The sequence below is a fragment of the Etheostoma cragini genome, chromosome 9 (genome assembly GCF_013103735.1).
Source record: "Etheostoma cragini isolate CJK2018 chromosome 9, CSU_Ecrag_1.0, whole genome shotgun sequence".
In the NCBI taxonomy this organism is placed as follows: Eukaryota; Metazoa; Chordata; class Actinopteri; order Perciformes; family Percidae; genus Etheostoma; species Etheostoma cragini.
This window is the reverse complement of record NC_048415.1, coordinates 16168781-16185576: the sequence shown is the minus strand read 5'-3', so window position 1 is coordinate 16185576 and position 16796 is coordinate 16168781. Positions and strand designations below refer to the sequence as shown.

At 40.3% G+C, this 16796-nt stretch overlaps 1 protein-coding gene across 1 annotated transcript in view; it reads right to left on the bottom strand.

The window, feature by feature from the left end:
* LOC117950832 (transducin-like enhancer protein 1) overlaps window positions 1-16796 on the bottom strand; it is an 81171-nt gene that overhangs the window by 25788 nt on the left and 38587 nt on the right. Inside the window, exon 4 of the mRNA XM_034882178.1 lies at window positions 15896-15940. Within this exon, the coding sequence (XP_034738069.1) occupies window positions 15896-15940 (45 nt within the window). The remainder of the gene's footprint in view (window positions 1-15895; window positions 15941-16796) is intronic.

The window sequence follows — 16796 nt, the reverse complement described above, 5'->3', positions numbered from 1 at the left end:
TCTTAGATGTTAGACATATATATATATATATATATAGGGTTGATAGTACTATATATATATATATATATATATATATATATATATATATATATATATATAGTACTATCGTAATATGGTAAGTGTTGTCTTTACCTGGTTTTACATGCTGCATTACAGTGAAGCGATGTAATTTGAACTTATCAGACTGTTCTAGCTGTTCTATTATTTACATTTACCCACTAAGCTATTAAATTATTTTTGGAATTAAATCTTGAATATTTATCAAAAATCTCATTGTGTAAACCAATAGTCAAGAATGCAATATCGTCGCAATATCGACATCGAGGAATTTGGTCAAGACTAACGTGATATTTGATTTTCTCTATATCGCACGGCCCTACCACTAACCTATGATGCTAACAATTTGATTGCAGGGACAATGGCAAAACGTTGAACATTTTACAGTACATAAATTACACGTTTCCTTTAATTCACTTAATAATATAGCATTATTTATTCTAAACAAACTCTTCTCCCCTTAGTTATATCTCGGCAACTAGACCTGCTACACCAGAAAGCAACCAAATACAAATTGTCCTCTGGCAACAGATCAATTCAGATGGCCTTGCTCAGTTTTGGCCAGATAAAACCCAATGGTACAGGACTGATCAAGGGCGTCGGATTAGGGGGAAAAGGGGAGTAAATACCCAGGGCCCTCATGTGAGGAAGGCCCAAAAATAGCTGTATGTATGTAAGTAAGGATCCCATAGAAAATGGCTTTCTAAAGGACCCAGAATTGTGTGCTATGCCCCTGGAACTGATGCTTGACCATAAGTCATAACCACACAATATTGACCAGACGATTTATGAAGGCTGCTTTCATTCTGTTTCTAAAAAGTGTCTGAAAGGTTGATTTAAAGTTACACACAAACATAACTAAATAGATATCAATAACAGCATACAGCACAAACAAAAAGTACAAAGAAAAGAAAGCTTTTGCTCAATTATATGGACCCATTCAAAGCATTAAGAGCAACAAAAAATGATTGCAGTAAAGTTGTCAATAAGGATTAACTCTATTCTATGTAGGCAACAGAAGAAAGTTCAGCCACTTTGCATGGCCTTGAACAAAATTATCCAGAGACAAATTCAATTTCCGCCAACTAGTTCTGGAGTGATTAGTTCATTGATTAATGGATCTCCCAGTGACCAATTCTATTTCTCATATGATGAATGTTAGTCACATACAGTATCAGCTAAAGAAAATAAGTCTATCTGTGAAATTTAAAAAATGTTATTTTTTACATGTTTCTTAAATGTGAGTCAGCCGATGGATTTACAATAGAGTAAGAGTGAGCTGGGCTGAAGCAATCTGCGCTGGGCCAGGTGTCAGAAACAACACGGCACAGTCTCGTTCCACAACCCTGCCAATGCACAGCCACCAGGGAGCACTGGCAAAGACTGGCCGGATGGAGGGATGAACGGATGGAGGGGTGAATGGATGGGTAGATACAAAGGTAAAGAGGGGGCTGTTCAATAAACACCTGAGGGTAGATATGCTGCCAACTGGCATGAGGCCAGAGAGACACAGAGAAAGAGAGGCTTTAAATGAAAAAGAGATAAATGTAGGCAAGGGACAAAGAAGTACACAAGTTCTTTTCATTTTAAAGAGCAAAAATGTCCAAAGTGATTCTCTAAAATACATAAATAGATGGAGGAATTGAAAGTGATAGTAGGGTTAGAGAGGAGGAGAGCGAAGAAGACAAGGATGAAGAAGAAATGAACTGTGCGACAAGGACAGCCTGTTCCAGAGGCCATGACGCATATGAGCCTGTCTGAGGGGCATGCACGCATGCAGGTGGGCTCAGACATCTTGTCAGATCAGTAAATACATACCAATACACTTACCAATAAAGCATAAATCCAAAATACCAATACCTATACTTTTACATGTGTACATATCTCCTATGTTGACTGAAAGAAAACACACAAAAAAACAGAAGTAATACTAAAAGCTTAGTAACCACATCCTCACACCAGGGCTTAAAAGTAAAGGCACCTGGGCATCAACCTGTGTATTGATTGCTTTTAAATGATCACTTAAGAGACTCCAAGCATCAGACAACAAATAGATCTCAGTAACTTGTCTGAAGTGGAGAGTTGAGCAGAGTTTAACATCCTGCAAATTAGCAACAATTTGTTTAAAGGTGTGCTCACCTAATGTTGAATTCTAAAACTTATTCTGACTTTGTCTATCGAGTAAAAATTTTGAAAAGTTGAGTGTAGCTATTTTTGCTGTCCCTGTAGTACATCCAGTGCCTCAGTCTTTTTACAGAAAAATTATAGGAAAGAGAGCACATTTCCATTGAAATATCTCACTGTAAACAGTAAAGTTGACAAGCGTTTTTTTTTTTTTATTGAATAGTTTTTGAAATAACTGGCCTACTGTAAATGATGTGAAATCATGTTGAAAAACCTCCAACAGCACATATCATAACATTTTAAACTTACAAAGTAAAGGTCGTATTTTGTGTCAAAGTAATAGATTCTAACATTTTTTACCCTCCATATAACTGTCAATCAGGAAAAAAATCCATCAGAGTACAAGGAACAAATTTCTAAACCAACACTCTGCTCAGTAGACCAGAATGCAATGCAGAGACACCAGTTCTGCTTGAGGTGTACTGTAATTAAAAAAAAAAACTCATTCTCCGACATTTTACTATTGCTTTTTCTCTCTTTCCACCCACATGTTTAAACACGGTCCTGCCTGTTCTTTGAAGGCTGTCGAAAGGTATTTAAGAAAATGTAGAAAATGAGTAACTGAAGTCGAAATAGATTAAATAGGTGGGTAGATAAGGCAGTGGGTACAATATAAAAAAACAATAATAACACTCACTTACAAAAAAAGCCATCGAAGACTGATGATGTAACAGCGGTTCAACTTTTGAACGTACACGTTCCACCAAAACAAGTTCCTTCCCGAAGCTATTTTGCAGCGGCACCTTGCTGAGCTTAGTGGTTTAAAGAAATGCAAATAAGGCAGAGCATGCTTTTCTTCCATCCCGAAACGCTATGTGAACTAGCCAGACCCTCCTCCAATGTGCTGTGGAGGTTGGTCTGGCAAAGCGAGACTAGTACGAGGTAAAAAGTGATATATGGAGGTTCATATGTAACGCCATAATCAAGACCAGAAATGGAGATAAGCTTATAAGTAGGGATGAATTGACAGAAAAAAGCTCATGTTTTTCATTGTAGACTTTTCACTCGTGACACTGAAGTGACCTTGAACTGGAGCATCGGGGAAGACACTTCCCTGTGAAAGATCAGCATTGTATTTGGTCTCCCAGCATGATGGCAAGCATCGGTGACCATTTTCCTCGGCCAATAAAGCCCGGTGAATTTGAATGTGATGAGCGTGGGTTGAGTTTGGCATGGGACGAGGGACATGGTGCCCAGTGTGCTCAGGCACCGCCAGCAGTGCCAGCTTCTGAGTCCCACTACGGCTAAGCAAGCCAATGTTATGAAGGGGGCCTGTGTGTTTGTGTTTGTGTGTGTGTGTGTGTGTGTGTGTGTGTGTGTGTGTGTATGCATGTGTGTCTACTCATTCTACAGTAATTGCTCTGAACAAAAGTCTTTGCCATCTTTCTTACAGTACAGTAATATTATATCTATTTCTAGCACTTCTCTCTGGCTTGTTACCTGAATAGTTGCTGGTTTGAATCCTTGGAAGTAGTCTGGGAGACTGAAATTTACGAAAGGATTGTGCTGCTTTTGTGGCTACTAAACCAGCACAAATAAAACTAAAAGAAACCGTATAATTCTTAAAGCACCAGCAAAGGGTGAAATGCACCCCTAACTGCGCTGCCAAACAAATAGTGGCATATAAATAAATAAATATATAAATAGGTGGGTGTTTGAAAACACCAACAGCATTCACTGACTGGAATATAAAATTTCCCTGTCAGGTTTAAATAAAGTATTGAGGAACGCCTCTGTACCTCGTTGTTTGGGATCTGTAGATGGCAATCCAAACATTTCATTCATTTAAAATTACACTCAGCTGCAAAAATGTGTTTGTGTTGTAATATCTTTAGCAAATTTTGGGCATTTTAGGACAGCTTAGACTTGAAAGGGGAGAGAGAGGAGAGAATGACATGCAGAAAAGGGCCGCAACTCGGTGTCTAACCCGCAGCCACTACGTTGAGGAGCATACACCTACAGATGGACGCCAGCTCTACCAAACGTGCCAACCAGGCGCCGAAGCGCAATCATTTTGTGAATCGGATCTTGAGACGGGGCAGATAGCCGTTGCAAGGGAATTCATGGTGCCATGAGTGGCCACAATCCATTCTTTGTGACTTTGCCCGAGTTGAGCGTAGCACTTAACCTCCAACCGCAAAAGGATGCATGCCCAGTCAACATTACCTCTTTAAGTAAGCAGGTGACAGGAAGAGTACTAAGGCTCTGACCTTTAAACTTCCTATAACTGCTTGTTTATAATATTGGTGATTGAGATATTTAATTAAGGCTTATTTTACTGTTGCTCTCTAGTTGCCCTAGATAAATGTATTCAATGTGTGTAAAATGTTGTACATAAATAGTGTGATATTGCACTGCAGTGATGAGATGTGACCAAAAATAAAAAAGATGTATTCACTCATTCACTCAATTAGAGCAGCAAAAGGTAACTGGGTTGATAGGTAGGTTAATCAACGAGTCGATGACCAGAAAATGAATGGTAACCAGTTTATTAATCAACTAATTGTTTGTCATTTTTCTAGCAGAAAATGCCAACAATTGTCTAGCTCCAATGCTATGAAGTGATATTGGATACAGTGATAATGTATGTCACAGTGCTGCAGAATACCCTAATTTCTTTTTCAAGAGTCAGAGGGTGTGTACATATGACACACACACACACACACACACACACACACACACACACACACACACACACAAACACATTAATGGAGCTTATCTCTGTCCTCTTGTACTGCTCTCTCCTCTGTGAACAGTTTAAGGTAAATATTTGTAGCCAATGACGCACTAATCACCCACTGATTGGGGTTGCAGGCACAGAGCTGTTCAATATAAACAGCCATTCTTGCTTCCTCTCATTCAAACCCCCCACCTCCTCCTTTCTTCTTCCTTCATGCAATCAGCCCTCCTCCTCTCTCATTCTAGCTCTCTTTCTGTGTCCTCTTGCTCTGTTTTCCTTCAGTGCACATGGCCTTGCTCTTTTGCTCTCCCTCTCTGCCCTTCTTCTAATTCTCTCTCATTTCTTTCTCCTTCTCCTTGTTCTATCTCTCTGCCCTGCTTCTCTCCCAGAATCTCTCTCCCTCGCCCCCCCCCCAACACTCTTTTTCCTTTTCTTGCTCAGTCTTGTTTTCTTCTCCTTGCCCTCTCTCTCTCTCTCTCTCTGGGCAGCGAGCCAGCTCCTTTTCCCTGGCACTGAGCCAACTACTCACCTCCTCCTCTCCTCCTCTTTCCCTCCCTCCCTTCCCCTATACCCCTTGCCTCTGATTGATGGCCCCTCTATTCTAAGGAGAGGAAGAGAAACAGAGAAAGAGAAAGACAGAGAGGGAGTGGGAGAGGGGGAGGAAACGGGAGCAGCAAAGCACACGCTCACACAAAAAAACACTAACAGGCACACACACGTGCACACAAGCACTCTTAGAATTGTGCAGACACACTCAACTATGCACACACACGCACACACACACACACACACACACAAACACAAGCCACCACAAACAGTCAAATATGTGCACACACACACACACACACACACACACACACACACACAAAAGCAACAAGGGGACACATAAAACCAATCCAAACAGAGCAGAGAGCACACATACAAAGAGCTGTGTGCAGAGCATGCAGTGCCTCCCAGCATGTGCCTAACAAGCACACACACACATGCATGCACGCACGCACGCACGCACACACACACACACACACACACACACACACACACACACACTTCCACAGACACATAGACACACACATAAAGACACAGATTCAACCTTCAGTGCCGTAAGAATACAACATAGGCAGCAGACCAGGCAGCATAAACATTTAGAATGAAAAATACAAATAGAAAGCTCACTCCAACTCTGCCAACTCACTCTCTCTCACACACACTCTCTCACACACACAAACAAACACACACAGACACACACACACACACAGACACACACAGGGAATCTTTCTAGGGCATGTGATTGTGACATAAATCAGTGTATCACAGTTGGGGTTGTAGTTTTACAACCAAAAAGATTCCCATGCACCCCTCCAAACCTTCACTCTGGCTATATAATGCACTAAGCTATTAGTCATATTAACACTGTGCCAGCTCACCAGCTTGCATTGACAGACTGCATACGGCTTCAAACTCATGTTGTCCGCAATGCAATCAGACACAAAGTAGCCAGAGTAGCAAAGCTTGCTGTTCAGTATGCATGCCTACATGGCCGTCACTGTTGCCAACATGAACCACATATTATGGCCTTGTGGCATGTTATATTTTGATAATTACTTGTAAGACCAATAGATGACATATTTTCAACTGGTCTTACTTGCTAAAATGCATTTATGTAAACCTGAATAAAACATAAGAAGACTATGAGTCTACAACCACACTAACAGCAATGCTTTAAGGTAAATGCTAGCATCAGCATGCAAACATGCTTACAAACACAATACTAGATGAAAAGTCAGGACAGAACCAAATTCATTAGCATATTATATATAGCATCGAGTTCCCACATTGTGTGGCAAACATCAGTCTCTGTGCCAATCCATCTGATTTTGTTGTGATAATTGATAGGATAGGTAAAACAGGAAAAGTCAGGGGAAAACCAAAGTTAGTAGGATTCATCTTCTGGGGGTCAAGGATACATTTAGAAAATTGCATGGAATTCATCCAATAGTTTTTGAGATATTTCAGTCAAGACCAAAGTGGGAGACCAACCAACCAACAGACAGAAAGACACTGACACTGCCATCCTTAGAGCATAATGCTAGCATGGCTAAAAAGCTTTTCTATTCCTTTAACCATGTATTATACAATACAATTCCAACTATAAATTAAAATGAGTTCATTTAATTATAAAAAAATACTTGACCCTCATGTTATACCTAATAATAACGATAATAATAATAATACATTATAAAGAAACAGATTTCAAATGGGATGTGCAGCAGTCATACCTGGATGAAAAGCTGCTGCCTCGGAGTATTAGCCCCTTATTTTTTCCCAATATAAGCACTGTTTACAGAACATGGTAGAAACACACACACACACACACACGCACACACACACACACACACACACACACACACACACACACACACACACAGCACAGCACAGAGCACAGGTGCTACATGTACAAAAAAGAGGGACTGCATACACCAATGATCACAGAGAGTGTAAACACATACACATGCACACACTCAAAGCCAATACAGTCTGTGTAGCTGCTCAGATACTTAGAGTTCCTCTGTCAGAGTGACAAAACCATTACACTAAAAGGCTAGCTCCCTGGGAAATTAATCACTCTATCTCATCTCATCTTTATCTCTTTCTTTTTCACTGTTTTTCCTTCTTTTAACTTATTTTCTATCATTCCTACAAGGTTATATCAAATTCTATTACCGCTCTCTATCTCTCTATGCCTCATTATTCACAAATGAGCTAACACATGTATGCACAGACATACACATGCGGTATGAGAGGGAGAAACATCAAAGCTGCGCACACACACACACACACACACACACACAGAGCGAGCACAGATGCTACATGTGCAAAAAGAGAGGCCGCATACACCAATGATCAGAGAGAGTGTAAACACATACACATGCACACACACACACAAGTAATTTGACCTTTCCAAAGCCAGTTCTTGTTGACCCACATATGCAGGTTCATCCTAATCCAGTCTTCCACAAAAACTGTTAAAAAATAACCAACAAACTCAAACCACAACCGTGGGATTATTGTCTGACTGGGCGGTGGGAATGGCAGAGAGAGAAAATATGGGGCAGAGAGGATAGAAGAAGTGAGATTGAGAAAGAAAATGTGGAAAGGGAGAGAAGCCCAATCCTGTTATGAACCAAAGCAGTGAGTTAAAAATGAAGGCATCTCTCACTTGCATTCTTTCTCTCACTCTCTTTCTCATTCTTGTTCACTCTCTCCTCCCTCCCAAATGAAATGAGGATTCAGGTCACAACTTCAGCCAAATATACCAACGCATGCACACATTCACACACACACACACACACACACACACACACACACACACACACACACACACACACAAACATGCATAAAAAGACTAGACGGCTCAGGCTAATTAGGCCGTAGGATAAGTGCATGCACACTTTTTTTTTTATAAAACACAAACAGATAAACATTCTCTCATGTGATCTCCCTCTCCTCCTAGTACCATGGCTTAATTTTTCTCAGTCCCTGTTTTATTAATTTTCTCAGTTAATTTCCTGACCTAGTTTGTCTTTTTTCCCCTTTCTTTACAGCTCAATTCACAGTTGTTGTTTTTTTGTTGTGTAACTGCTACAAAATGCTAATAATGCCAGCAGTGTTTGCTATATAACATAAACTATCACATCAAAGAGAGAGCATAGGGCTACTCACTCTTTTCTCTCACTCAAAAGCCCACACTCCCACACCCTCAGCCTCATATATGTGGTGGTGAAATGAAAGGAAGGAGCAGGAAGGAAGGACAGCCAGCTGCTGCATCTGTCCTCAGGAGTCCACAGGGGAAACAGTCTGGCTTCCGAGCATCCTGACTATCAAACACAGCCTTCTATAATATCCTGCCTGGTCTGTAGACTACTTCTTCTCTCTATCTAGCATTCTGATACAGTATGTAAAGTCTCTACATATGCTTATAACAATGATTCTTATAGCATTCGGTCAATAGTGTGCAAACCTAGCATTCGTATGGCAGTTGTAGTATAAAGTATGACCTACAGCTGAAATGTTAGCACAATTTCAATGATGTCCTGATTAGTATTCTTTTCAGTGATTTATGGAGAAGGTCAGGAGGACCCGAATTGTGAAAACGTGATTACAGAGCTGCTAGTTTAAGTAAGAAGCCTGGTCACATTTAGGCTTTTAACTTATGGGTGATTTTACCAAAAGTGGCTTAAAATTAGTAACCAGTTAGAGGTTAAATATCAGCTTGAGGACACGCTGACACCTTTCAGTAATGGGATGCTCTTTCACACCACGGGGTAACCTTTCTGCCTGTTATTATTGTCTTTGCTTTTAAAAATTATGCACTCTCCTTTCATCCTGCAGTACCAGGTTTGATTTATTGTTTTATAAATGTGTCCTTGCCACCCAGGACTAGCATCGTATACCATGAACTATTACAAAAATGTGATTGTGAGCCAGATTTACTACACAGGCCCTTCCAGGTCGTTGCGTTCTAATCTCTAATTATGCCCTGTCAACAGGCTACTAAAATGCAAACAAATATGCAAGGATTACAGCATTCTAGCAGCTTTCTAACATTTCTCCTGCAAACCTAAACTGGTGTTACAGCTCAAAGTGTGACCTAATGTTAAAAGCACAACTTGTTTGAAGGATTTCAACCTTTTGAGTCCGGATTATTTCAATAAGCAACCAGGCAGGCTTGACTCAAACAGGCTACCACTCTGTTCTCTGGGATATCGATTTCTAAATTAATAAGGGATATATTTTGTAAGGACCTAAAAGTGGTCATCATTGTCCATGCATAATCATAATGAATTAACAACACTGAGTTATCCAAATTAGAGTCGAAAACTGAATTTTCTTGTTTCCAGTGATGTGATTGTGCAGTGACTGTTGAGCAAAATAAATCAACGATGCTATATTAGCTTAAGCTATGCATTTTACGTTCCCTTTACAAGTCAAAATAAAGACACTAATATGTGTTTTTTCTGACGGGAAGGGGGCATGGTGTACCGACAGTAGTAGTTTAAGGATTGTAATGCAGCAGCGGTGTCATTTTTTTGTAATGCACTGTCAGATCCCAACTCAGTCGTTTAGAAACACTTACCTAGGCTGTTACTGAAATGCTTCCACAGTAGTTTCCCTGCTGGCCCCAAGGGTCTGCTGGGGGACACTATCCCAGCAAAGAAATAATGGACAGTACTGCTAAAATAACATTACTTCTGAAACTGTGAAGATGTACAGTATATGTTCACATGTCAAAATACACATTTCACTTCCCCACAGACGTATTAGATATGTAACCATCTGCAGTGCCAAGGTAATTTTAGTAATTTAATTTTAGTTTGCAAGTAAAACAGTGTTATACCTGTACTTACAAACTGTAGGCAAACATGTTTACTGACGGAGGTCAGTCAGCGTCACTGTAAACAATGCCGCCCTCTAAGATCACAAGGCATTTCTCTTTCCCTGCCATCAAAATAACCCGCAGTCAAAACTCTCCTTATAAACAGCACTTGCCAGCTGTGTTCAACTCATCATAATAAAGTTATTTATTTCCCTAATTGTGTGCTGTGTGCACTTTCTTTAATATTATGGAACAAAAAACCTGGACTTGTGTCAGGCCGGCTGGTCCAAATTATGTTCAGTCTAATCAGATCTGGGTAGGGTACCATTTAAATGCTGCAAGGTTTGTGAGTCAATATTCCTACTAATTGAGTGGACCCGATTGGATTATGGGACATTACAATGATCACAGGACAAAAATGTGTTTTTGGGGTAGGTTTGAGTCAACCACATTGTGGATCAGGTTTAACTATCATTGAGTCTATTCAAATTAGGTCTGACTATCCTTGGGTCCCTTTTCGTCAAGTATTTTTCCCCCTCAAGATTACCTTTATGCACTTGAATGTTTTGGGCTTGTGGAGAGTTCTACCTGAAAGGTACCACACAAATGCATGTTGACACAAATGTTTAGCTGCTGTTAAGTGCTGTTGTAGTCCTTTTGCTACCACTCAGCACTTGTGGGTTCTTTGCTTTACTTAATTGTCCTTTATCGTGTTCATAAAAAAAAGTCATATCTCATTCACTTCCTGCCTTCCATATTTTCATCATTTTTCTACACTGCGCTGTGGTCACAAGCTTGTGGGCTGCCTCCGCCTCTTGCTGGACTCAAGTCTCACAAAGTGTCTATTCTTCTTCACCTCCAGCCATCATTCTGTTATCCTGCTGCTAGAATCTGCATACAAAACATCTCATCACACCTTACAACATTACACACAGCACATCATCATATCATCATAAATAATATATCCTGGGCCAACCACTGTGAGCCCACAATATATGACTGAATTACAAAGTCACTGAATATACATGTTGAGCACATCTGGAAATACAGGCAATAACTATCCAAAGCCCAGAAGTGCTATATCAATGAATACAGAATAACCACAGAGAGCAGTGTAAAGTCCTCATAGCCTCCCTTGCTCCTCCAGGGGGCACATCTAGTGTATATATATACATATATATATATGATATGATATGATAATGGATGTGAACCAAGAGAGATAATGTTACGGTGTGTGCATGCATGTGAGTGTGTTTCAATGTATCCATACAGGTTAAGAGGCCGGGAGGGGGGCGGGTGTTATCTTTCAGATGCAATCATCTAAGAAAGAGGAAGACAGAGAGAGAAAGAGAAGAAGGGAGAGAAATGGAAAGGAAACTAGGGAGAACAAGATAGCAAAGGAGAGGTGAGGGAGGGGGTGCAGATGGAGTGAGTGTGAAATCTAAAGAGTGAAAGAGAGAGGGAGGGAGGGGGAGAGAGAGAGAGAGAGACAGAGATGAAAAAAAAGGCTAAAAGGCAGGCTAGAAAGGCATAGGATGACTGTTACAGCTCAATTAATGCCGGGACATGAGATGGCCCTGCCACAGATAATGACAGAGATACAAGAGGAAGCTGGAGGAGGAGAGGAAATAAGAGCAGATACTGTTAAATCTATTCATGATTCATTATTTCTCACTGCGGCTCAAAGCTCCCCTCCCTCCCTTGATGTCTCTCTCTATCCCCTTCTTTCTCTGACTGACCTCCCCCTATCTTTCCTTTTCCCTCCATTGCTTTCCTTTTCCTGGCTCTGATTTTCATTTCCATCTCTTTTTTTCTCCCTCATCTGTTCTCTGAGGTCTTTATCTGTGTCTTCTAAGGCTCCATCCTTCCTGTTTACCCACTCCTCTTTCATCCGTTCAATTAATCTCTATCCCCTCTTTTTCGCTCATGCCTGCTCTCACACTTTTTCCAACATTAGCGCTCTCCGCCATCGCTCACTTTTTCCCCCGTTTTTCTATCTCCCTTACTGAACTGCCTCTTTCTCTACCACCATGCTCTCTCCTTTTCTCGCATTATCTTCAAAGTCCTCATTTTCTTTAATTATCTTACTCTTACATTTTTCAGACTATCCCACTCACTTTTCCATCCTCTCATCTTTTGTGGCCCCCTCTATTCTACAACCTTCCCTTTTGTGCTCTATCCTCATCCACTCTTGTTTTCTCTCAGAGTCCTTATGCTATCTCTTTTCTCCATCACTTTCTTTTTTAATGTCCTATTTTATAGCAGTTCCTTCATTTTATATTCTATCCCGCTCTCTTCTTACCTTCTTCTTTCTATTCTATTTCTGTCAATTTCCGGTTCTCTGTTTCCTTTTCTATCTGTGATATTGTAAGTTCCCTTGTACTATCTGCCTCACATTTCTCTCTCCCTGGCTCTCCTACCACTTCTCCGGTTAAACCTTTTTAACTAGCTCTCTTGTTTTTCTCTCAGACCACTCACATATGGTCTTTTGCGTCTTGTTGCTCAAACATATCCAGTACCTTTTTTTCTACCTTTCCACTCTCTCATATTCCTCCTGCTCACTCTTCGCATAGCCTTGTTCTCTGGTTCCAGACACCGGGCCTCCCCCTCTTCATTTATACCTTTTTTTTTTCCTTTATTCACCTGACTGTAGCTTTTTGGTCTCCTTCTGTCATCCCTGTCTTCCCCTCTCTCTTTCGTCTCTTCCTATTTTCCACACTCTCCCCTCCTTGGCCTCCCTCTGTCATCTTCCCCGCTTATCCCCCTCCTCCTCCTGTGTCCATCTCTCAGAGGTGCAGCCAGCAACCCAGTCCATTTTCTTTTTGGCGACAAGAGCTGACAGTCCAACTCTGCCTGGCTTGTTGCCAGCCATCTCTCTCTCTCTCTTTCTCTGTACCCTTTCTATGTCTAATATTTTCTATTATTGTAACTAAAGTACAACTTTTTCTGCATTTAGGCTTGGTGGTTAAGGTCAACCAAATTTAAGTATGGATAGTACTTTAGTAGCATATTAGAATTTTGGTGATTGTGACCAAAATGGTAAATGGGGTTAACATTGTTGTCCATGAGACCAGGATTGAATTTGGATTTTGGAAGAATGCAGAATAAATCATGAGGAGCAGAGGTGAGAATTTCAATAATTTTAAGTTCAATTTCAGGCAGCAAAAAATGAACATGCAGGCAAACCGGAAACCCTTAAGGATAATGCTGACATGTTGCTGACAGAGATCTGCATTTCTTGTTCTAATTTAAAGAAGTACAATCTTACATCAAGGTGTGACGAGCTATGTTTCATAATATTTTCCAGATATAAAGGTTAGTATTCATCTTCAATCGTGCAAAGTACAGCAGACAAGGAGATGTTACCTGCTCTCTAGTACACATTGAATATTCTCACTTATACCTACGGATGCTGCATCAGAAATCACAATCAAAATTGTTTGCTAATACTTGTCTGACAGCAACGACCTATCTTTCTATTATAATCTTAGAAAGTTGACATGAAACTGGGATCCAAGCAGATTTATGCAGTAGCATTGGAATTCTAACAAAGTGAGCCATAGTGTTGTATAGTGTTTTGTGTAATTTCAATGTGTTAGTGTGCAGCTGTTAGAGCAAATATCTTTTATCCCCTTCATAAATTAAAAGCTGAGGCACAAATGCAGCTTTCAACCAATAGCAGCTTTAGAGGCGCGTTTTGTCCCAAATAGGAAAGAGAGGCTTGGTGTCTTTGAGGAAACTGCTGTCTGCCACACACTTGTTCATGTTGCTCTGTTGCTGTGAATTAAGGTAACGGGGTCCAGTGTTTTAACAGAATATAATACGGCATTTACAACAGCAGCTTCACCTGGAACACAACAGGATCCGGATCAGGATTTAATGATGCAGATCAATTAAAATGTGCCCTGATTGTCTCTTTAACTCATTTGTCATTATTCCTAACTTTATCAACTAAACGTAACATCAGCCCGGACTGGAGTCTAGAGTGAGTATGCACACTGCACTGCAAGTATTTGGACAGAAACCTACTGTTAGATGCTGTTGTGCTATAATTACCTTATTGTAAAATGACACATTAATTATGAGGTTAAAGTGCAAAGAGCAGAGGCTTTCATTTGAGGGTGTTTTTGGAGATTGTTTCAAACAATGAGCTTTTTTCTAAATACTGGGCATGCTGGGAGCTGATTGTAAAATGTGAAAAAAAAAAAAAACATCCCATCTTGTCCTCCATGACAGAGTAAGCATGACAGTTAGATAGATTAAGAAAGAGGGAGACACAGGCAGTCACCTCAAAGGAAGATGCCCTTCAATAGTATAATGATTCTGTATACCACAGCAGAAGAGATCTCATGTCTGCTTTCTGTGTCTCTGCCTATTTGTCTGTCTGTCTGGACATGTTTCTGCCTCTCTGTAATTTGACTGTCTCCCTTTCCCAGACAGCAAATTAGCAGACTGACAAGCAGTCCCCGACTCCTGAAAGCACACTCTACTCGTCAGGCACATGTTTTCAATGTATAGAAATGAAGCACAATCCCTGACCTGACTTCTTTTAACGCCTTCTACCTGGTATTTGGTTTTTACATTGTTTAGAAGAATCTGTGGGTGATTTCATACACCAGTCCTCATTACCCTATGCTGTCAATAAAAGCTAAGCCATGTCAGCATCTAGTTTCAGTTAACTTCAAGGATGTCGCCACCAGTGCTATAAAACATACATTTGCCATTGCTATGGTCACCATCTGTAACAAGTATCTTAATAGTATTATTACTCCCTAATTGTCATATCAGCAACCATCACTGTTTTGCTTGATAACTACCAAGGAAGAGGGTGTCCACACAAATAAATATTTAGTCAATAGGGATATCATAATTATGCAGGAAACACACTCTGCTGGTATTATGCTACAGTACCTGCGTTTACATTCCATACAGAGGCATGAAGAGATAAACTACAGTGTTGGGCAGTGACCCCTTACTATAACTAATCAAATCAGCCATCCATAGTGTTTAAACCACGTATTGTTTTTGATGGCTCATTATTTGACTACCAAATAAAAGACAGAGAAAAATGCAAGTCCTTCTTTAATAAAACATGTCTTTAAGTCCCTTTTTCAGTTACTACGTACAAAATGAGTGGAGCTGGAACTGATCCTGCTTCATCCTGCCAATACAGTGTATACTGAGAAACAAGAAAACTCGTTTACTATGTCATACAATGCAAAGCAACCACTCTGCAATAAATAGATTATGCATAGTGTTTGCGGTTTGTAGCTGTTTAGGTGTGTTGAGCTACAGTATGCAGTCAGGGTTTTGCATTAAAAGCTGTTTATAATAATTTAGGACACTTAGTGTAAATACAAAACAAAAATGAGGAAAGGATCAAGAAAATATTGCAAAAACCCACCCACACAAAACAACACACTGGCATACCAGGTTTGTGAGTGTGAAATAACACATTCACCTTCTCCCGCCTACTCAAAAAATGCAACTTCTACACATAAAGTGATACACACACACACACGCACACACACAACGGCCAAGTACACCAGCAATGAGTAGAGACTGAAAAAAAACACTGAGTACAGTAAACTCTTTTTTACCTGTTTGTGCATCTCAATGTTGAGACCGTAGGACATTTCGTAGTACTGTGGAGACAAACAGATGACAGAGCTTCGTTAGCATTTTATACACAGCGCACATTAACATTCAGTCTAACACAATATCTCCCAATGAGCAGCTGTTGCTTAGTGTAGATGCATATGCTGCTGTTTGTAAGTGTGTTTTTAATGAAAGCAAGAAAATAGAGAGTGAAAAGAAGGGAGAAAGAGAGAGCGCGCGAGTGTGTATAGTTAAAACAAGTTTGTGTGTGTCTGTGTATAGATAATGAGGTATTTATGTCTCTGAGTGAGTTATGTGCGATCACCGTCTCAGCAGGTTTTTGTCTATGAACTGCTGCCAAATGAGCGTCTTACATGTTACAGTACCTGCCTCTGTGTTTGTGTGCATATGATGACCTACAAAATGTATGGTACCCATCAGAATAATAAGACTGTGTATGCTTGACCACTGTGAACTGTGTGCCTGCATCTGAATGTGTGTACAGTCTGTGTGCGTGATTGTTAAGTGTGAGTCTAGCATGAGTCTACAACTGTATTAGCACAGGTCATCTGTCTAGCCACATCTGTCTGACTCACATTACAATCACACTCACCCAGGTGTAAATGCAGTCTGTACAGAATGGCCACATTCCTGGAACTTCATTCTGTTGCAAGTTACCACACTACAATGGGATCTTTTTACAGCCATTATGACCAAAGGTTATCAGTACAGAAACCAGTAACCAGGCCCAAACGGAATTTAGTGGACTCTTTTTCTGCTTTTGTTAACATTCTGGGTTTGATTTAAAAAAAAAAAAAGTAGTCTCCGGAAAATCTGCAGAAAACTCCGTATTGCCCTGCCAAAAAAGTCAGTCAGAATTGTGTTCACAAAATAATGTGAACA